This window comes from Micromesistius poutassou, assembly GCF_964030765.1.
Source record: "Micromesistius poutassou genome assembly, chromosome: 21".
NCBI lineage: Eukaryota > Metazoa > Chordata > Actinopteri > Gadiformes > Gadidae > Micromesistius > Micromesistius poutassou.
Genome location: NC_140291.1, coordinates 5301305 through 5324534, shown reverse-complemented (window position 1 = coordinate 5324534; position 23230 = coordinate 5301305). Strand labels below are relative to the sequence as shown.

Genomic DNA, 23230 nt, shown 5'->3' with positions numbered 1-23230 from the left:
AGTAAAGGAAAAAGAACATAACAAAACACTACTCTCTATGAAACCAACATGTACACCTCCCTGCGGTGGGACGGGCACAAACAACTGTCCTATGTTCGCTGGAAGCCAAAACCCGTCATGCGAGTTAATGTTGCCATAAATATTGTCATCCCGTTTTCTATTTTTAGCTGAACAAACTTGAACAGATAATATGTATGTCAAACAGCTAAGCCGTGCATGTCTTGTGTCATGTGCACATTTAATGTTTCTATCAGTATCTGTAATGCTATATTTAATTTGATTACTTGGTGTCAATCTTATATAATATTTGATTTCTGCAATTAGAATTGCATCTGCAATATTTATCTATATATGTATATAAACAAAATGTGGGTTCGATTTAAAATAAATAATATATTATTAATACATTATCTGTGTAACATAGCGAGTATTAATGCAATAACACCTATAATGTCGCCATCTTCATTAATCATTCAAGTAGCAGATAGTTCAGGGTCATGAACTCTGAATATGGACTTTGAATAAAGAAAGAATACAGAAAAGCTTGTGTTCACAGTTTCAGTTGTAGTTTTACATGCTGTAGGGATGAGTTTTAAATGCTGTAGGGATGAATACCTCATCTTCTTGCGTTAATCAACCACACGGGGTGCCATGTTTCATTTAATCGTGAGGATTTGGCCGGAGGAATAGGGGGATAATAGCTCTACACCCTGGCAACCTGCTTTCCCTGGCAGAACGCTTTGGCTTTTCCCCAGACAGCAACGAGCTAACACAACTAGCAGGCAGTCAGTAGTGATAGTGACTGCTACTTGCACTTCTTTTTTCAGGCACATCGGAGAGAGATTTTTTTCTCTCCGCTCACCTGCATTTAATCACGGCGTCTTTGGTAAAATCAACGACTTGGACTTGTCCGTTTGGATTATCAACTCTTTTGGATAGCAGGATTATTTTCCCATTGAGCGCCGCGGATGGTTTTGCTTTAAACCGAAGGAGCAGGAGATCCGGGGCCTGCAGTGACAGAAGGGTGCAGTCCCCGACGTTGCTTGGTTGTGACCCAGAAGACGGCACCAACGGCTAGACTAGCTGTCACTGAGCCGTGCGGCTAGCGGGTTAAGGCTACAACACATCTGCCCAGCATCCCAGCGTTTCTTTAAGGATTTATATTCGGGACAACCGGTGCGAGGGAGAAATATGGCGATTTTGGTTCTTTCGGGTAAGATATAAAGGACGCCCCCGTGAAAAAGGGATTTTCTTTGCAGCTAGCCAAGTAATATCAGGCTGTAAGCTAGCTGTCACCATTAGCCATCGTTTCTGTCGGTCCTACCGTCCACACACAACGACGGGACGGCCAAAGAGGACCGCTGGCCCCGCGAAAGCAGACGAAATAATTTAACGTTTTTTTAAGGCCGTGTAAAAGACTTTAAGGCACCGACATGACTGCCATTATCAAAGAGATAGTGAGTCGGAACAAAAGGCGTTATCAAGAAGATGGCTTTGACTTGGACCTGACCTGTATCCTTTTTTTTGTTCGACAGAATGTACAGTATCGAGGTCTGCCTGCCCGCTGTAGCTAGCTCCTCGCCGTAGCAGCCCAGCGGAGCGACCAGCGCTGCGAACTTTAGTGCATGCGTTACTGCGATGTCACACCGTTTCAGCCGCTATTTAATAATCCAGTGTCTGTACCAGGACTCTGCACACTACATGGAGCCGCACAACACGTAGCGCTAACGTTGAGTCGTTGAACACTAATGTATGGTTACGCAGCTCGATACCCACGTAGTTGGTTAGCTAGCCACGCTAAGCCAGCCTGTCTATGGTTATTGGCATTGCATCAGCAAGAGCGCAGACAGGAGCTCTGGAATAAGACGCAGCATGAGCTGGACCTATGTTTGATATTGGGCTTGCCATGCGAACGTGCAAACCAATAATCACTTGTCGGGGTTAAAAAACTGCACATGATCATTATTTAGATTTTGGAAAACGAACCATTATAGGGTGCATTCAAATGAGTGGCTGTCAAATTAACGGTGCCACTATTTGACTACAATAGCAGGGCATGTTTTCATAATGGTTATTTGATCATGTATTTCTATAACCTATTTGATTACTTGGAACCTGCCGTCACTTTATTTGGCTCCACATTGCTTTGCTTATTTACACATGAGACGATTTGACCGCTCGGGTTTGGGATAGGGTTTTGGGGGGGATGGAGGAACGGAAACGTTTTTGGCAAATACTGGCTAGTTGTTTAATGTGCATATTTTACATTCAAATATGAATGCCTGCAACATATATTCGATTAACGCAAATATTATAAACTCAGCAAAAAGTTATCAATAGTGAACTCAAAGAGCCTTGATAGATTGTTACACATTTTTGTGAAATTAGCTAGACTTTCTTAACTTCTAAAAAAATGTGTGTGTGTATATATATATATATATATATATATATTTAATGATTAGGCCTACCGCCAGTCGTCCCTGTATATGCTACTATTACCTAACCTATGTCATTACTATGTTAAATTGAATATACTCCAGTGGACAGGGCACCGTAGACTGGCATTAGGAACTTCGCAGGGTAGCCTCTTTGATGGATAATTATTCTAGGAATGATTGGCCGTAGATTCTAATTGGTGGAAACGCTTAAACGTGGTAGTTGGAATACTTTACCAAGACCAAAGGTCAATCATGGTTTGATACCGTTCTTGGCAGATTATACTGCAACGGGAAATGCAATAGTTATTGCTTTATTAAATCAAATCACGTCAGCGCGTTATCTGCAAATTCAACTAGACAAATCTAAAAATAATTGTAATGGCTTATCAATTTACCTGATGCCGTGTTGCAAAATCACGCTTTGCAACCATAGTGTGTGAGCCTTTTGCAATGACAACAACGAATTGTCAGTATGAGTCTAATTTTGGACGTCGCACAAATTGAGTAAAGCGATGATTCCCACTCCGAACACAGAGGCATCATGAGAAAGCACGACCACAAAGACTCTAGTTAAATTTACTGAACTGCATTGTATATTATAGGAGATATGAAGCCCTCCTTCAACTTTGAGTCCGAGTGAATGAAAACCCCTTGGCTGTCACTTGCATGTGAAAACAAATGAACTATCGGGGAATGTGGCATAAAAACACAACCATGTGCTGTCAATTAAAACGTGTGAAAAGTGACAAGATTAATGAGGAGCACATATTATCACACACTGTAATGCAAGTATTGCCCTATATGGCGGCCGTGGTGCATAGCAGAATCTTGGTGATGCTGGTACCGGCCAATGTCAATATTGTGATAAGAGACCATTGCATTGTATGAGACTTTGGTTAGCCGTGATATAGCCTAGTGTGGGCTAAAATGTGTTGTCTTTTCCTAGCGTTAAAGTGTTACATGGGGCACTAGGGTAAGGCGATCCAAATGGATTAAAAAAAAAAAAGTATTTCATATAATTTTTAAGCTGCTTCAATATTTGGCCGTGAACTTCTGTAAAATCTAATGTCCAGTATCATATGGCTATTTTTAGGGGGTGTAATGTTTACAAAATGAGTCAAGAGCAATTCCTGTCAAGGGAGTTGTTAAATGGTGCATGCAGTAAACAATTGCAATTAGTCTCAAACACTTTAATATTTTTTAAATGAGCCATCGTCATTCCACTGTGGGGTGCAATAGTATTTGTTACAAGTGGCAGCTAATGAAGATTTTCTTTTGTCTTTGGTGTACATAGATGAACTTGTGAGAAAGTGGAATACTCTCCCCAAATATCAAAATCATTACTAAAACATTGATACATAATTAGTAGCATTCTCTTGACTTGATGACTCGAAAAATCACAATCACATTAAAGTAAATTTAACTGCATTTACATTGAGACACTTGAATTCGGTCTGATGCGGGTGGAGTTGGTGTTTTTAAACTTGAATTTAAACTTGATCTTCAATTTGTTACACACCCTCCCAAAAGGGGGAATTCAATATTTTCATCCAGAGGGATAATGGAAGCTGGGCCCGCTACAGCATATTGCCTTTTGGGTATGCAGCCGATTATTTACTTAGTACGGGATACTTTAGCAGGGTTGATATTAGCTGTCAATGGAGCCTGAACTGGAGGCGTACAGTTGGAGCTTTGTAGCCCTATTCATTTTGCCATCTGCTGACTGAAATAGGAAGGGGTCATGCTTATATTGGCTAACCCCACTCCACTGTGCTATTTTAATTTGAAGATTAGTATTTGGACACCAGTGTTGTGAAGGATATGGTTGTGTGTTGTTCTTTCAATTTCCTGCAAGTGCAGAATTGCTGCATCTCAAAGAGACTTTTCACATATGTTTACATCTATTTAGTTTGAAGCTAATGTAATTTCATTGGACTTAGGTATTTATTGTGCAGAAGCAAGAAGCAGATGTATTTTGCTTATCTGTAGGCTGACTCATAAGGCTCTTGGACAGAATGTAGGACAATGTGTAATTGGCATTTAACAGGGCAATCTGCAATAATCGCTAGGCCGGGTCTCATAAACCTCTCCCTGGTCCCATAAACCTTTCCCTGGTCCACTGGCCCAAGTGGTCTGAATTTCTCAACGTTTACTAACCAGTTTGCTCAGCTGGAGGCTCATGTCTCTTAATTCCTGCAGCATCAAGTAGAACCAGCAAAATAGGTCATTTTTAGTATGCAAAATTTAAATAATCTGCAGTCTACTTGGTTAGCCTCTTGGTGAATACCATAAAAAAAACTTTGTCTAGCTGCACAACATTTAACCATGACAGGGATCTGAGAGAATTTTGTGTTTTGAGGGATGTGTGTGTTCTTAGTTGAGTTGATTCAAGGCTGCCTCTGCCTCAGCAGTGCTGAGTAGTAGGCCTAGCTTGACAAAATAGGTCATTTTAGTATGCATAATTCAATTATTTTGTTGGTGGAAGAGACTGGGAGATCTCCCCGGTGGAAACCAAGAACAGCAGCAGAAATTAAAAACGGGACACGGGCACAAATCCTATTTTATTAAGTTACTTTGAAATTCTCGGTTAACTATTCATGATGGTTTCCAAATGCTGTTTTGTTACATTAGGACTGTATTGCAGATTTGTATTTAAAATATCAATTTTTTGAGTGTGTACAGAACTAAGATCTTCTTCTTCTTATAATTATTATTTTTATTAATAATTTACTGCTTTCCCTTTTTTAGTTAATTAAGTAATTATACTAAAGGTTTCTCTCTCTCGCTCTCTGGGCTCTTAATGTGAACCTGTTAGAGGGCAGACTTTGGTTGGCACAATGATGGCTACATCGATGATGTCATTCTTTTTCTCAAGCGGAAAGCGAGTGTGCGAGAGAAAAAGGTGGCAGATCGAGGCACTAGAAAGAAAAATGGACCCGGTACAAAAGGAAAAGAAAATGAAGGGATGATGGAGGGGGGGGATATGGAGACATATGGAAGTGGCGAAGAGACGGGAGGCGCGGTTGAGAGAGAGTGATGCTGGAAGGAGACAAAGAGGAAGTGGAGAAAGGGGCTCTGGTTGAATGAAGCAAGAGAGGGAAAGATGCGCTCTCGGTCTGATATTCGACCACAAAGACCACCATACACACACACACCTAACACACCATTAACGGATGGATCAAATGGCTACTGAATGCAAGGCGGTTTTTCAAATACACTTGATAAACAACGTGTTATCAAGGGGTCGGGTTTGGGGGTCATGGAAAGGTATTCCATAGGCACAATGTCAAGCCCTTGTCCAAAGCAATAAGTGACAACGAAGTAACGTATCGACATCTTGTCAATATGTCAAGTATTGTACTTGACCACTGGTTGTCATGGCGCCACCAATTTCTGCGCTGTACATTTATTATTTGGACTAGGCACGGATAATGTTGCCACGTTAAATTTAATGGCAATATTATGATAATGGTGGTAATGAAGTGCCTTATGCTGGTGGAACTCAGTGAGAGAGAAGGCACAGATGCTGGAGAAGGAGCGCTGAGGAGGAGTGAAACTCAGAGAAAGGCCCCCTGCTCTTCGGAGAAAGAAGAGAATGTGTGTTGTTGTCTCGCTTGACTGGCTTCGCCCCACCCTTTTGAGTTGTCTGGTGAAGAAGAAAAGAAAACTGAAACTGACTTGGACACGATCCCGCTCAGATATATTCAGAGTCAATTTGACGTGTGGGACAGATAGAGAGAGAGAGAGAGAGAGAGGGAAAAGGGGGAGAGGGGAGGAGGGATAAAAGAAAGGGAAGAGGGTGGAGGAAGGATGAGCGTTGCGTACTGATGACATTCCTAGTTGCACCGAACGTCCTCCGTTCGCGTCGCAGAGGTGCGACGCAAACATGCCGTTCTACAGCCTGCAAAACCTGTGTTCCCCTGGCCGGTTTTGTGATTGTGTTTTCTATAGCAGATGCATCCATGATGTCATGATTTAAGAGAGCAAGGGAGGCAGGGGAGAGAGTGACACCGATGAGCTGAAGGGAGAGGCGGGCGAAAGACTGGAAAATTTGAGAGGATGGTGCTGGACTAGTCAAACTTTGCGTTCAGAATTCTCAACGAAATCCATTTTGCTCAAGTGGAGTTAGAAAGAGACAGGTAGACGGAGCGAGAGAGGGGAAAGGGGGGGGGGGGGGGGTACTGGTATCAACACCATTGTCTAAGAATCAATGATGTCATGATTTGAAACCATTCCGCACCTGTGTCTTCTCTCGCTTCTCCTATCTCTTCCACCCCCATGGTTTTGTTTCCGTTTATAACGTTGTTGCGTTGCTAAACGCGGTCGCGCTGGAAGCCTGCATGCAGATTTTTTTTTCCTTCTGTGTTGCATCGATGTACCGCGGCTTTCAAACCCCAGGGGGTCCGAGAGACAAAGAGATGAGTGTGGGGGGTGGGACTTAAAGGAGAAGAATAGTATAGGAAGTTAGGCATTTTCACTGCACCTGGTCAGTTTTTATCGTGTACAAGAATGATGCTGTGCCATGCCAGTCACCGATGTGGTGGCTGCTATTTGTCTACTCTCACCATACTGTAGTCGGTCAATCAACAGCGACTTCCAGGGGTGTTTAGATATGTTCCAAGGTTCAAAGCCCTCCCACCCTGGTAACACAGAGACGTGAAAAAATGTGAAAGTTCACTTGGCCGATCTCCAATGAATAATTGATGAGCTTTCTCTCTCTCCCACCGCCGCCCCTCCCCCCCCTCATCGAAAACATAACCAGAAAGGGCAGTGAAAGCTGTGTGTGTGTCCCACTTTTCCCTTAACCAAACGTGTGTTCAGACATATACCCCAACATCATCGCCATGGGGTTCCCTGCGGAGAAGCTAGAGGGTGTCTACCGCAACAACATAGATGACGTTGTACGGTAAGTGTGTGTGTGTGTGTGTGTGTGTGTGTGTGTGTGTGTGTGTGTTATACGTGCCTGCTTGAATACGTCAGTCTTTGTATTGGTTAACTGGCCCTCCCACCTGACCTTGACATTGCCTTCCGGTTGTCCATGAATCATCCGTCTCCCTTTCTCATTCTGTTGTGTACCTCTGTCAATGATGTACCTGGTGTTTTTATGTCCTGAACACCAACAGTTTGCCTCATATATATATATTTATTGAAAGTCTTTTACTCTTTACATCTCCCAGGTTTTTGGACTCCAAACACAAGAATCATTACAAGATTTACAATCTGTAAGTATCATGAGGACATCGGCCTTGAGCTTGGGAAAGCTTGTAGCGACCCAGATTTGACTCCCATCTGTGGTCCTATGCTCCATGTCTGTCCTTCTCTTCTGCAACCCACTCTCCTGTTTCTCTTGACAGTCCTGTCCATAAAGGGGCAAAAATAATCAAATATATTTTTTTTTTAAAAGTAACTTGTTAACATTCACCTCTTCTCTGTGTTCCCAAGATGTGTAGAGCGGCAGTATGATGCCACAAAGTTCAACTGCCGGGGTAAGGGGTGTGTGTGTGTGTGTGTGTGTGTTATATCCACGTATATTAACATACAACCCAAAGCCATTGCTTTATCATGCGTTACTTTGGGTTTTTGGTAAAACATGTCTGAATCATCTATCCCAGATTTGAGCTGTGTGCGTCGACTAAAGATGCCCCCAGATTCCCTCCTGCCTTATGTTGAATCATCTGCCTTGTGTAATGAAATGTGCTGTTCAAATAAACCTGCCTCGCCCGCCTACCTCTCCCCCTTTCCTTCAGTGGCCCAGTACCCGTTTGAGGACCACAACCCCCCCCAGCTGGAGCTCATAAAGCCCTTCTGTGAGGACCTGGACCAGTGGCTGAGTGAGGACGATAACCACGTGGCGGCCATCCACTGCAAGGCGGGCAAGGGCCGGACCGGGGTCATGATTTGTGCCTACCTGCTGCACCGGGGCAAGTTCCTCAAGGCCCAGGAGGCCCTTGACTTCTATGGGGAGGTCCGCACCCGGGACAAAAAGGTGAGTCGCCCATCTATCGATTCGTAGGTGTGTAGTTTGGTGGTTGTTTTTGTTAGTTGGGGATTTCTTTGCTTTCGTCACAGTGTCACATACACACTCATGTGTATGTCTTGGCATATGGGCCATTAAGAGTTCTGATGAGCGTATATGAATGAATATTGTTCATCCTGAAACTCCAGTCTGAGATCAATAAATTACATCTTAAACTGTTGCAATGAAGCTAGCTGAAATGGTATCATCCCTTTTGACTCACTTTTAGAGACATCGGCCAGTATAAGGTCTGAGACCTTGTTGTTCATGGTTAACGTTGTTATAAAAAGGGGCTTTGGTAAATTTTTTGTTGTTTTGGTTAATATATACAGTGATTTCCCAGTGTCCGTCTGCCTTGCATGGCACCATAAATATTTTGTTTGTAATCAGGCAAAACATTCGGTAACCTAGAATATTGATCAGTGTTGATGAGCAGCACTGCAATTAAAAGGCACCTTTATTAAAGAAGCGTTTAGATGTCTCATTCTGGAACGTATTGTGTCCGTATCAGCATCATCTTACCCAATATTTGCTTCTTTAGGGTGTTACCATCCCGAGCCAGAGGAGATATGTGTATTACTACAGCCACCTCCTGCGGAACAACCTGGACTACAAGCCAGTGGCCCTGTTGTTCCACAAGATGGTCTTTGAAACGGTCCCCATGTTCACCGGAGGAACATGCAGTAAGTTTGATCACTCTCTTCGCCTGTCTATTGTCTATCTCGGTCACTTTTCCTTGATGGATCACATTCTTTGGCTGCTTCTCAAGACGTCCAACAGTCTCGTTGTCAGCATTTTTATTGGTACATCTTCTATAATGAAAATATGGAGATTTGAAACGGGTATTTGTTAGCAGGGACAGTAAACATTTTTTGGCTCTTTCCGATTGGCTGAAACTGAGCTACACTTTACCTATTGATGGTGTTGATGCAGTGTTTGTTCCCAACACAAACACAGAAAACTTGAAACTGTAAATTTGGCATTATTATCATTAAATATATATTGTGAGAATTATTGATATTGATCAACTTGATAAACCTATCGTGATATCATTTTTGGCCCTATCGTGCAGTCCAGTCAAACTATTCCTTCTGCACACATACGTCAATCTATGCCTTGATAAATGTCAAATGTAAACACTTTAAACTGTACATGATTCACCTTGATTATATCCAAACCTCATCTGAAAATCGTACGGGTTGACTAGGTAGTGATCCTCCCGCCATGCTTTGAGTGTCCATACTAACCCTGTTGCACTAGCAGTGAACCATGTGCCATGGTGCATATGCATTTGCATTGCAGCTTTCAAGGCCTGGGAACGTGCATGGAGCAAGTCTGGTTACGCTCGGTTTCTGTCATTTTACTCTGTTGTGTCTACCTTCTTTTTGAGGAAATATTTCTTCAAGATTCCTAATGATTGTGTGTGTGACACGGAGGTAGCACCTAGCTTTTATTGGTTCATTATCCTGTGCCATGGTTAGGCCTGTCACAATAACAAATTGTGCTGGGCGATAAATAGTCCCAGAAATTATTGCGATAAGCGATAATATTGCCGTTTTGAGACCATTTTCAACTAATATAATGATAATGGCATAGTTCAACCTTTCAAAAATCAATAAATTGTAATTTCTAAAGAATATTTAACACTGGAACTGGAAGACATTTTAAGTTATTCAGTTAACTTAACAGTTATTGTGGACTGTTCGGGAATACGGAGACGTCCCATGATCTGTTTTTTTCGCAGCTGGGAAAACTGCATCGGATAATTATGCTTTAGGTGCAGATGCATGTTTGTTGTATTGGCACGTTTAGTTGCTACCGTTTTACAACAAATGCGATATACTGGCTCGCACAGGTTAAGTTGTTAACCACGGTCATTCGGTTTGAACCCAAAGTGCTCCCACACAGCAGCTGTCGCGTTCGGCTTTGAACCAATTCCATCTTTGTTTTTCATTCCTCCAAATCTCAACTAGCGTTTTTTCTGACTTGCTACTCCTCACGGGGCTGTCATGCTGCACTCTGGCCGAGAATGTCTAGGAAGACACGCGTATAGACGGGCTCTGACTCTGTAACGCCAGGGCTCCGCCTCCCCACACAGAGACCATGCGGCTGACAAGTGACTGACACGACTCGAGGGTTAACTCCTCATTACGCTAAGGAAGCGAGAAGGGTCTGTCGAGACTGATGCTCCGGAGTGAAAACTCTTGTCATCCAGTCTCTTAGATAGAGAAAAAAAGCTTATTTATCGAGGACGCCAAAATTATCGTCTCATTTGAATTTATTGTGTGATTAATTGTTGTATTGCTTGTCGCGACAGGCCTAGCCATGGTGCAAAAGCCGAGTTAATCTGGGTACCACCTTTAAAAGTTGTTGGCAAAAAGGGGTGGACACTCAGGAGAGTTTTTTTATTATTAAATGATCAATAAACAAAATGAAGAGGTCACTTTTAATCAGACATTGGAAGAAAAACAGAGCCAGCCATTTACAGTTTTTCTTTAAATTAAATGATCAATAAACAAAATGAATAGGTCACTTTTAATCAGACATTGGAAGAAAAACAGAGCCAGCCATTTACAGTTTTTCTTCAAGTTTTCCACCAACTGCTACTCAATGAGGTTAATAAGCCCATATAGATGGCATGAGTGCTTGAGACCGTGGTCTACAGGTGTCGGCTCCTCAACGCCATGTGCTGTGCCGCCTGGGGCTATCTGGGATCCTCCAAGACATTCTAATAGAGGCGGCACAGACCAAGGATTCATTTATGTTTCATCCACATTAACGATGGTTACTGGTATGCACAATAAGTGCCTACTTGGTCATCATATGAATCACCAATGGTTGATTGGTTTGTTCCTCTGTATCATGATGTGGAAGGTTTATTCATTTGAAGTCCAAACGGATATGGCCACGAAAAAGCCATGAAGCTGACTCCTTAAATGCAGCATATTGGCACAATATGATTTTTTTTTTTTCTACCTGAAATCTGATCAAATTCTCTACAAGCATTGGGATCCACGCAGTAATGCGTCTAATTTTAATACCAACCCACTGCATGATAAAATGTAATTTTCTTGTCTGACTCACTCATTGTGCAAATGTACATGTCTGTAAATCATCACAGGCTATAACTTGAAATATTTCACTATAGTTCCTTATCTCTGACTGCATCAGCCATTCAAATCCCATGGTAAAGTTTGGGTTACATCTAGGGATCGACCAATATGGATTTTTTTATGGCCAATACCGATTTTCTTGAGCCAATACTACCCTGGAAATCCAGAGTTCTCGCGAGAGCACAATTTGAATTTGCTCAGCGAGTCACTCTGGGAACGAGCAGTATACTCACTCCCCAATTCCCCTGCCCCAGAACATTAACCAATCACATCTGTGTATCTGATATAGGCGGGCCAAAAGCATTGCTGTTTTACAGACCGGATACGGCTAGCTATTGGCTAGCTCCGCTGGTCTGAATACGTCACCCCTTGTATTCTTCTGATTGCTCATAGTGTTATCCAATTGCATGCAGTGATATTTTCCAATGCTTGGTGCTGCCCCTCGAGTTGGGCCATTTTCATTACTCGTTGCCAGACCCTACAGCTTTCGGATGTGGGTCTGGATTTCCAGGCTAAACCGATACTGCTTTTGCTCCCTCAATTTACAATGTAAAAATGACACTGATGATAACAAATGTTTTAAGTCTCAATTTAAAAAAAAAGGTACATTTATTGAACTGTGTGTAAATCATGTCGGGGGAAAAAAAAATAATAATAATAAAAAATCAGCCGATACGATACACATAATAAACGCAAATTTCAGTCAATAATATCGGTTGGCCGATATATCGGTCGATCACTAGTTATGTCACACTAAAGGCTTTGGTCGTATGGGCCTCTAGTTGGTAGGGGTGCACACATGTACTCGAGTAAACTCGCACTCATCAAGCAAATCATAATCGATTGCAAAAATATTGTATTCAAAAAATCGTTTTGTAGTCAAAAGCCTTTGCTGTTGCAGTGATGCATTGTTGTTTAGAGGTTGTAGTTTTGTTTGCCAATGCTAAGCAGGTCGCCTGGGTAGTAGTCCACGCATTCAACATGTTTAACATACTGACCGCCTGCCAGAAACGTCCTGACATCACAATAATTTAAAAAAAATTGTTACAAAGTGAACGAAAGACGCTACCATAGAAGTGTATTGTATTAGTTTGGTTGGTGTAACGCACATGGTCTGTATAAAATACAGCTAAAAACCAACTTAGAATGTATTAGTGCAAAAAAAAAGGACCTACAAAATGAATACTCGAGTCCGTGCTGGGATATGGACTGCATATTAGATTAAATATTTTCGTATTCCTTGCATCCTTTCTAGTCTGCATGTCTTTTTAAGTAGTTTTAATTTTTAAATCCATCCCCAACCGAACTTGGCACACTCTCTCCCTATCTCCAGTCTCTGATGTCGTGGGTGCTAGTAGGGCTGGGTGATAAGCATATCAATAACACAATATGGGACTAGATATCGCCCAGGACTTTTGGCGGTTGTGATATTGTTCGTGAATGTTAATCTTTTCTTAGTCTCTCAGGGTGCATGACAATAAATTGAGCTCATGTTTTGATCTCGGTAGACTCTTTAAGATTAACCAACAATGTATGCTGTGTCACTAAATGTGCTTGATCACCATCCCAGAGACCATTTCTTGAATCTTCTGTGTGGTTTGTAAAGCCAAAGCAGCCATTACATATTCTTTGGGTCATTTTAAATAGTTTTATGATCAAGTATCACCCAGCTCTAGTAAGTGTGTGTGTGACTGTGTGTGTGTGACTGTGTGTGTGTTGATCTTTTTCCCTCTCTTTTCAAGGAGACTCTGCCGTAAAAAACAAGAGCGATGCAGTGATTCCTCATGGCTTCAGGAGAGGGAATTGGCACTGGGGTAAAACTAACCAGATTTACTTTATTCATACCTACAGTTTGAATGTCTTAACATGTTTAATTGCATATTCTTGGTCAAATATATCCACCTTGGCATGTCCTACATCAGTTTACTCATCGTATGCATCATACGAGAATCGCAAAAGGTACATCATTTTATTTTATAAATGGATGTTTATTTTACAGATGTTTTTGTTTATCACTAAAGAAATAACATTAGTATTATTCCAAGACCTTAATTCCCTGCCTTTTTTATATGTATATTCCATGTTTGCCTGCCACATACTGTGTCCTTTAAGAGATGTGTTGTGGTTGCAGAGTTTCTTTCTGCAAACCTTAATTTCCTGACTGAGGTTTCTTAAATTGCTTTCCTAAGCTGATTTCAAACTTTTAGTAATTTAAATTTTCATATGCTAACCACACTGGCAGATGGGTTCTAAAAATAGTCTTCTTTAACTTTCTGCTGTTTTGGTGGCTACTGTTAAAGTGAACGGCCAGAGTCACAAAACTCATACTGCCAAAATCAGGGGGAAAATACTGCATTTCTAATCTGGTGACTTCAGATGCCACTCTTCTCTTTATCGTACTCTGTATGCTGTGTTGACTGGAGTGATGCATTCATTGTTTCATTTTAGTTGAACTATTGAAGCCTCTTCAATGTTTCTGAACGGGGTCAGTTAATATACTTCTCTCATTGATAGGAGATGGGGAAGTGGGATGGGTGTCTCATGAGAATTGTTTGTGTAGGGGATTTCAGAACAGTTGGATTTAAGTGGATCTTGCCTAATGCAAATGCTATTTTAGGGACACTTTTTTCCATTTCAGTACAAATAACATTGGTATAGAATTAGATTTGTTCATGATGAAAAATCCTTCCACGCAATGAAAACGAAAATCCTTCCACGCAATGAAAACGAAAGTCATATAATTTTGGCAATCTAATCATGGCATAGTCAATCATAGAGAGGAATGTATTTTCATCTCATTGTTTTGGGTTCTCAAGTTTGGATCTTTTGCCGCCGAACAGTAATGATATTTATCTGTAAACGGCAAGGGGCCCAAAATGGACCCTGGAGCACCCATCTCTTACATTGCCATTGGGGGAATGTAACTGAAGTCCAGTTCTGTTAGTGAGAACAGAAACTGATCCAATATCATTAGGAGTGCAATTAAAACGGTAGATTGGCAAAGCCAAATAATTTCATTTTGTGATATGGGGGCATGAGCCTCTCATTTTGTAATGACCAATCCGCCAGTTAATTTTAACTAATAATAATAATAACTAATAATAGTTACAGGAAGATGCTATATATGTGCAGCCCTAATTTCAGATGAATCATGTCTCCATGAAGATCTGTGCATGCAAGAAATTTTAATTTACAACGTCTCTTCCCCTCCATTCTCTCCTCCAGATCCCCAATTTGTGGTCTACCAGGTGAAGGTAAAGATCCACACGTCCAATCCAACCCACACACGGAGAGAAGAACGTCTCATGTTCTTCGAGTTCCCCCAGCCACTTCCTGTCTGTGGGGACATCAAGGTGGAGTTCTTCCACAAGCAGAACAAAATGATGAAGAAGGTGAGCCCCCACCCCACACCAATTCATTGCTACATCTGTAAAGGTGTTGATAGGCCTGTGCCCAACGTAGTGTTGCCGACATAGTTTAACGTAGTTGAGGACACACTCGCAAAACTAGTCTGTTTACAATGGTAAATTGACTGTATTTATATAGCACTTGATAAGTGGCCACTCAAAGTGCTTTACAATATTGCCTAATATTCCCATATTCATGCGCACATTCACACACCAACGGCGGTTTCAACCATGCAAGGCGACAGCCTGCAAGGTGTATTTGCAGAGTCCTGAAGCTCCGGCCTGCTGTTGCACAGAGCACCGCTGGTTGTTTGGTTCAAAGTTTATTAATATTGAAGGTGTGTCCAAATAAGTAGACATTGCACTTATAGATGGATATGTGCTAAACAGCAAGGGGCCCAAAATTGAGCCCTGAGGCACTCCTTCTTGCACTCCCATTCGTAATAGTAGAGAGTTGTATTAGGAAGATAACTCTCTATGCCCCCCTTTTGCCACTCTTCAGGACAAGATGTTCCACTTTTGGGTCAACACCTTCTTCATCCCCGGGCCCGAGGAGCATGTGGAGAGGCTGGAAAACGGCAGCGCCGGGACACAGCGGGAGCCAGTGGACGGAGTCCTCCAGAACCAGGGGACGGGCGGGGGCGGCGTTCCAGACAGCGACCGGGACTTCCTGGTGCTGTCACTGACAAAGAACGACCTGGACAAGGCCAATAAGGACAAGGCCAACAGATACTTCTCCCCAAATTTTAAGGTACAGTCAGGTCATGTCATTACTTTTCCCTGGTGGTGCCTACAACACATTCAGCCCCATGATTTAGCACACTTTTATCCAAAGTCTTTGGTTTTTTTTGTTGTCCTATTAGTACAGTAATTCAGAACATTGTGCAGCTTTTTAGAGCAGGGCATGTCTTGAAGCAGTGTTGCTGTCAAGGCCAACACACCATTCTGCTCGGTGGCTGGAGAGTAGTTATCGTAGGCGGACCACCGGACACAGGCATGTCTTCTTGGCTCCTCTAAACGGCTCCCACAGGAGAGACCGAGGCCTTGGGCTGCAGCCCCACCAGCACGTATCAGTGTTTCTTTCAAACCAAAATCAAATGCGTTTTGTATTGTCCTGATTGGTGGATCCGCACCCACGTACTGTAAGCAAATCCCACGCTATTGCTTTGTGTAGAGTTCAACGTGCTAAACTTTGACCCCTGGATCCTGCTGCAACCATCAATGAGGAAGCTGCTCTGGCTGTGAACTCCAATATGGCCCATAGTCCAACTAATCTGTGACCTGTTGTTCAAATGGAACCAACTCTGCCCTCACATCTTTAAAAAAAAAGAAAAAAAAATGTTTTATTTGGTAGGAGGCCATATAAGATTGAATTTGTTGTGCCTTATGATTCAAATGTGTTTCTGTTAACATTGGTTAGCTTGCTAACAAGCTACCAAGCTTTTCACACACTACAGCCCATTTCAGAAGGGTAAGGGGTGTAGCTTACAGAATAATGAGTTAAATGGTGTGGTTTTCACACCATTCACCTGTTAACTGTCTCTATCTGCACCAATGCAGATAAGAGTTGTATGTCCCCTACTGTCTATCTTTTGTTTCTGTGTCTTACTTTTTGAAGTTGCATGCAATTCAATGATTCTTGCACCTTTTTGGGGTTTATCTTCATGGTTGAATGCACCTACTGTAAGTTGCTTTGGTCCAAAAAGCGTTTGGCCAATAAACGTAATGCCATGTGCGGTCCAACCGAGTCCAACCCCTTCGCCGCTCCCTCCACAGGTGAAGCTGTACTTCTCCAAGACGGTGGAGGAGGGGGCCAACTCCGACGCCACCTCCAACTCGGTGACCCCCGATGTGAGCGACAACGAGCCCGACCACTACAGATACTCGGACACCACGGACTCTGACCCCGAGAACGAACCTTTCGAGGAAGAACTGACGCAGATCACTAAAGTCTGACTTGCATATATAAATATATATAAATAAATATATATACATACGTACATGTACACCCCAGAGCCCCCCCTGACTCCCCCCTCCCCCCCACCCTCCCACCATCCACTTCCCCCAAAGAAAAAAAGACTAGCCGCCGGTTAGCTCAAGGTGGGGGGGGGGGGGGGGAGAAACCAACTGATGCGGTGGACCCCGGACTGATGACGCTTGGAGATCAGTTGAAATCCCCTACACCCCACCTCGACCCTCACCCTGTAACTGCTCACCGTAAGACAAGACAGCCGGACAATCAGATTTAGAGGAGGGGTTCTGTGGGCAGGAGGGGATGGGGGGGGTCGGAGGTGGTTGGCTGGAAGCGATTGGATGGACATAAGAATGAATGGATAGAGGACATTTTAATATAAAGGAGAAAACTTGAATATTAAAAAAAAAAACTGTACCTGCACACATTTGCCTCCGATATCCGTCGCAAAGAAAGTCAGCGCTATGACTGTCATTGATTCTAATTTTATTTCTTCTTTTTCGCTGACAAAGTCAAAAAGCTCTATTTGCCCCTTTCAGCGATGCAACCTACTAATCAGGGCCCAACCTGTAACAAAACGATGAACCACTTCAAAATAAGAGCTATTGTGGAGACGAGGCTATTTGTGAACGGCTGACTGACAGCGACGGCTGCTTGGACTGAAATGTGTGCGTGCAGGTTAAGGGACATGTAAACTTCTATAGAAAACTACACCCACACATGGTGTCGGGTCAATAGCTCCACAATCACGCTTTTTCTTTTCTTCTCCCCTTTCTTCCTTACCTGTTAGAAGACTATGCTGACCACTTTTTGTTTTATTTTATATGGACTTTTTTTTTTTTAACAATTTCTTTCACCCTTTTATTTTGTCCATCTGTCCGCAGTGTTTTCAGCTGTATAGAAGGATGACTGTACGCTCTCTTGTTCTCTCGCTCCTAAACCAAGGTTTCTTTGACGTTTGCCTCCCCCCCCCCTTCCCAAGTTAACTCAGTTATGCTGCCCCTCCAACAACATTCAGTCTCAGAGTTGACAAATTGACCACGGCATCGCCAATCATGGTTTTAAATTAATTTTCCTCTGCATTTGGTGCTCCAAGGATCTATTGATTTGGTAAACATTGTCAGGGTGTGTTTATACAAACAATCGGTTTCGCCAACAGTCGAATTGGATGAAAAAATATAGCTACCCCGAACTCAAAAGAAGAAAGTTCACCACCATTTTTGCTCCTACTACTAATCTCTACACCCGCAGAGGTAATAACAAATGGCAACAAGAGAAACTCAACCAGAACCGGTTCACTATAGCAGGGAGCAGTCACCTTCAATCAATCGTTTGAATGAGACAATGAAGAAGAAGAGACTAGTATTCACAATCTGCTGCACCTCTGTCAATCGTTTTTTAAATGTGCAACCTACACACACACATCCTACATCCATCATCACATGGCTGTGAACGAACGTTCTCTCTGCGTCTTTGTGTTTGTGTATGGTCAGACTGCAAGGTGTGTTGTGTTGTGTGCCCTTTCTTTGCAGCCAATTTCAAAAGATGGTTAGTACATATTGGAAATATCATGACTGAAAAAGAATCGGGATTTAGCAAAACAAAATGAGCACTTGGACTGCAGTCTGAATCCTTGAACTGTTTGAGTCCCCGTCTCTCTTGGTCTTTTGTTCTTATTCACGTTACTCTCCTCCTCTTAGCCTTTTTACTCTTAAGTGTCCGTTCAGTGAAAACTTACAATGGGGAAATTTTTTTATTTTTTTTATTTTTTGTTATATTTTCAGTTTTAATCGTTTGTGTGTGACACACGTACACATACACACACGTACACTCTGTTTATCCATTCTCTCAACTGTTTTTAAGCTATTGAAGTATATCCGTCGCAGCCAAATGCCCCCCTAGGAATGTGAAACACTTATTTCACGACTTCTGGGGAACTGGTGCACTGGTCTCTCACTTTCTAGATCTCATTGATTTCCATTGGTTCTGTATATTTGATGGCGAGATCCTAAAATTCTTGGGCAACCTATGTGGTGTTTATTTGGTCCTTGGAGAAATGCTCTGGTGTATTTTTAACCTGCAGTTCAAGCGTTATTGGTCAATTGTCACTATAATTGACTAATTGGGTTATGACATTCATTTGGGGAATCTCAACTAAAAGCAATGATTGCTGTTGTGATCTATTTATTAAAAACACATGTAACATATTTTGCTGGAGCTCAAACATTTGACAATTTGGTTCATAGGACAAGATGGAGCACTAAGACCATTATCCCGTACATTATTGTTATTCTGGCACCTTTGGACACCTGGGGTGCCACGTTTAGTGACGTTTCTGTTCCTATGGCGATTGGAAATATGCGATCTGGAACACAAAGAAGCCAGAAACCAAGCTATGTTCACCTTCTCTGGTGTTGGGGGTCAAAAGGGATCCGGGGGGTGGCCAGGTTTGATCCGTTCTATCTGGTGCTAAGACTATCGTAGGCAAGTGTTTATCATAACCCTAGCGCGGTCTTTGGACCACTGAGAAAATAAGCTAACCCTGGTGAGCTGTCACCTCGAAAGAAAACTTGCTTTGAGGCTTTTGATTTTTGACATCATGCTGTATTCTTGGGCGTATATCAAATGTGTGTTTTGGTGCTTCTTTGGATTATGGAACAGTTATTTTGGGGTGACGCACCCTAACTAGAGCTGTACCTGAAGAGCAGTACAATGTTTAATGAAGTCAATTTTGTAGAAGTTGTTGCTGCCTGTGTCATTTGGAAGCCTAAATCGTGCATTTATTGAATTTTAGCCAGCCATGTTATAACAATAACTAATAACTATGTTGCTATTGGACCTGGGACATTTTGCTAGCGTCAAACCTTTTTGAAGATTGTCAGTTTGAAGCAGGTCGCACACCAGACGAGATGCGGAGCGCAGCGCCACATGAGATGAATAGAAAAGAACGTGTGACTTCAAACAGGCGTGGTCAGTGTGCGACTGCCTTAAGGCTGGAGGCTTGATGGGCCTGTAAGGGGCCCTATATGTGGTTATTTGTCGTCCCTGCTTCCCAGGAAACTTCCCAGAAACGGTCAAAAGCAACAGAATTCATGAATGCAGGTTTTATTGGATGTTTCAGTTTTGATTTGCGCACGGCCGTGTTCATTAGCTAAGAACGCAGGTGCAGCTCAGTTGTGGAAAAGGAATTCCTTTTTAATAGAATTCCTTTGTATACAAACCATTCCACACACTTCCTCGCCATTGAATGCAATAATAGAAACAGCCGGCTGTTGATCTAGTGACACATAGGATCCCCTGATCAGACCAACAACAACAAAAACACACCTGAATGTTACGGTCTTTAACAGGGACACAAAATGGCTGAGGTCAGCCATGGTAAGCATGTCCCACCAACCTAGTAAAGATCATACCTCAATCAGTCCACTCCCAACCACGGTGGCAGTTCATCGTAGACCCCACTTGAAAGCCTCCAACAACGCCTGTGGTTGTGCCTTTTTAATGAATCCTTTGTCATCTTAGCTGTGGTGCTATCATCTAGCTAGACAGGCTAGTTCCTCTGGCCTATGAGTCTAGTCAGTCTCTGGTGCTCTGTTTAAACTGCCAAAACATCCCAGTGGAAATGGAGCTCCAGTCACAAGCGCTCTTCGTACTAGTGCAAAGCCAGCAGCTAAATCCCAAGTGACCGTAAAGCCGGGCTAAACAGTTGCAGCTGTCAAGGTCATCGTTCCCAGTCCAGCATACTTCCCAAAAAGAGGACTAGACAGGGTTTTTTCCGTTTTTTTTTTTTGTCGATTTATGTAGGTTGTTGAACAACAACTGAAACGTCGGTTGTTGGCAGACTCTGGTGGAGAGACATGAAGTGGTACAGAAAACACACATCCACCTTCTGCACTGCTTCAGGTGCTATGTGTGGCAGTCGATTAAGGTTCCAAACAACGTTTAATTTCCAGTGAGATCTCCATCTTGGTCCACCGCTTGGATCGCCCGCTTGAGAGCGATCTGTGGGCCCTTGAATCGACCGGTCAACGGGCCCCTCACTCTCCGATCGAACGTCCTATCGACTGTTTCAACCGACGTGCCGATTGATTTAAATCGTGCTGTCCTCTACACTACATCGAGTCCACCTGCAGCTTCTCCTCGGTCTCGAGTGAGCGAGTGGACATCCACTGTGTCCAGTGAACACCGACATTCCCCCATTGTGCTGCTGATCCGTTGGATTGACATGTCTTCAACGTGGTCCTCGCAGGCCTCTTCTGTCCCTGATCTCCATCCAGGGCGCAGTAGGCCATCGGGGCTCACAGACGGCATTGCTAACCCCCAGATGGGTCACCACAGGGGATGGATCATACTGGATCATATAGATACACTCTGTGGTTCTCGACAGGGAAAAGCCCTGCCTGTCTTCGGATGACATTATCAAGGCATGATGGCACAACAGCTTGGTTGCTTAACAACATTGTTGACCATTTTTTTTCTCTCAATGGCTTAGTAGTTCATTAATGGGTTGTGGGACTTTAAGGTATACCAGGTGCTTTCCATGTCTCTCGACAGTCATGGTGCTCTGTCCGTCTTCTCTTATGGCATCGTCTTTCTCCTTCCCACCCCCACCTCCACTACGACTTCTCCTCCTCTGCTTGATGAGAGAACATAGCTACACTTTGATCATGTACCATGCACATGTTGACTCAATATATCGTCTATATATGACATTAGTATCATCGAAGCCCCCCCAGTGGGACTTTTTTCAATTGATCTGCAAATGACAGCGAGTGTATTTTCCACTGTAAAAAAAGGCGAAATATTTAAAGCCTTCAGTTGCCATACCTAACCTACTAGAGCTTTTATTTTGAAAAATGCATTTCTGGTTTTATTTTGTTACTAGCCAAAAGGAAGTTTAGGTTGTTTTGCATCATTAAGTGAAAACTAATTTTCCACACAGCCTGATTTGGTTGTGCCAGAAGAGAGGTACACATTTGGACCGGAATCATTATAGGGTCCTTTTCAGGATACATTGGGTTAAGTGTATATCTTGACTATTTTCTTGTCTTTATAGCTATATATATATATATATATATATCTCTGAAAAAGTCAGGAAATCTCAAACGCTGTTGTCTGACCTGTAGATTCAGAAAATGTCAAGTGAGTTATATAAGGACTGTGATTACAAGATTGTGGCTTTTTCCATAAAAAAATATCTAAACTTTTACTTCATGGTGAATGGAACGTTGTTTTCTATTCCAAAGATGCATGCGGACACGCGTGTGTAGCTTTTGGTGCATTCGTCTCTTGCTTCGAAAGTCATGTTCCCAGGGCCTATATGACGGTGTTGTTCAATGTTGCACACAAGCCAATCCAGAAGATTTGAAATCCACCTACTCTCTTCTGCTATTTCAGTTTACACTTTATCACTGAACCTGCCAAAATTAAGCTCATTCATTTTTTTTCTTTCTTTGATTTGGTATTTTTTTTATGTCGTTTGGAGGTGACCAGCATATGTGGCCTATAGGATTTTCTTCTTTTGCCTTATTTGTACCAATAACAGTTGTTTTTTTTCTTCCTCCTGTTGTTAAATCGCTGAAACAGCTCAACTTTTTATCCCAGATCCGTATACAATAACGCCTGTTCTGTCCACCGGAGAGGTTTAGCGACTTGCCCGTTTTCCTAGAGCTGTCTGGGGTTGCCATCAGGCCGTCCCTGGCTTCACCGTCCTAGAAATTGATCAAACCTCTGGGTGTTGACGAGAAGTGGTGGTGTTTGTATAGGGGCTTCTGGTTCTGTCCATATAAAGCCCTGTTCAGCTCCAACACTGGCTCTATATAGCTTCATATAATCGTCACGCAATCTGCAGAAACTGTTATGACCAGAGCAACATTTATTGTACTCTACTTTTGCACTGTTACAGGTAATTGCAGGGTTTTAAGTCAACGGTCCATCAGTGTGATTTTAATTTTAATTTTTTATTTTACTTGTTCCTTTTTTTTTTATGGTTTTCGTTTTTTGATGAAGTCATTTATTACCCGATTAAAGTTTGTTTTTATTTTTTTATCTTCGTTTGGTAAACAGAAAGCCAGGCCTCGTTGATACAGCGAGGTGCGGCAAAATCCGATTTATCGTAAAGGTCCCAAAATCGCTATGGAAACCAACGTAGTATTATTTTTGACTGAAAAATGTCATAATACCCTCCAGCCCCTCCCCTAGATTTTTTTCTTTTAATTTTCCCCCCTCCTTGTTTTATAATGAAAAGAAACGCTGTAAAGGTGAATAAACTATTTATAACAGTA

At 42.4% G+C, this 23230-nt stretch overlaps 1 protein-coding gene across 2 annotated transcripts; it reads left to right on the top strand.

The window, feature by feature from the left end:
- The first annotated feature begins 795 nt into the window (after window positions 1–795).
- Window positions 796–23230, top strand: ptenb (phosphatase and tensin homolog B). Of its 2 annotated transcripts, XM_084485762.1 has the most exons (10): window positions 796–1512; window positions 7260–7344; window positions 7616–7660; window positions 7881–7924; window positions 8186–8424; window positions 8996–9137; window positions 13310–13381; window positions 14793–14959; window positions 15477–15725; window positions 16751–23230. In XM_084485762.1, the coding sequence occupies exons 1-10, from the start codon at window positions 1434–1436 to the stop codon at window positions 16928–16930; spliced, it is 1302 nt and encodes a 433-aa protein (XP_084341888.1). In that variant the 5' UTR covers window positions 796–1433; the 3' UTR covers window positions 16931–23230. The 2 variants fall into 2 exon arrangements, with proteins under 2 accessions (XP_084341888.1, XP_084341889.1); XM_084485763.1 differs by lacking the exon at window positions 7881–7924 and having other exon boundaries at window positions 1455–1512.

Bases quoted from the DNA above. Each gene is read 5' to 3' on its own strand.
- ptenb (XM_084485762.1), top strand. From the start codon at position 1,434: ATGACTGCCATTATCAAAGAGATAGTGAGTCGGAACAAAAGGCGTTAT. The intron at 9,138-13,309 runs GTAAGTTTGATC...TCTCTTTTCAAG, and splicing joins GTTCACCGGAGGAACATGCA to GAGACTCTGCCGTAAAAAAC. The intron at 14,960-15,476 runs GTGAGCCCCCAC...GCCACTCTTCAG, and splicing joins AGAACAAAATGATGAAGAAG to GACAAGATGTTCCACTTTTG.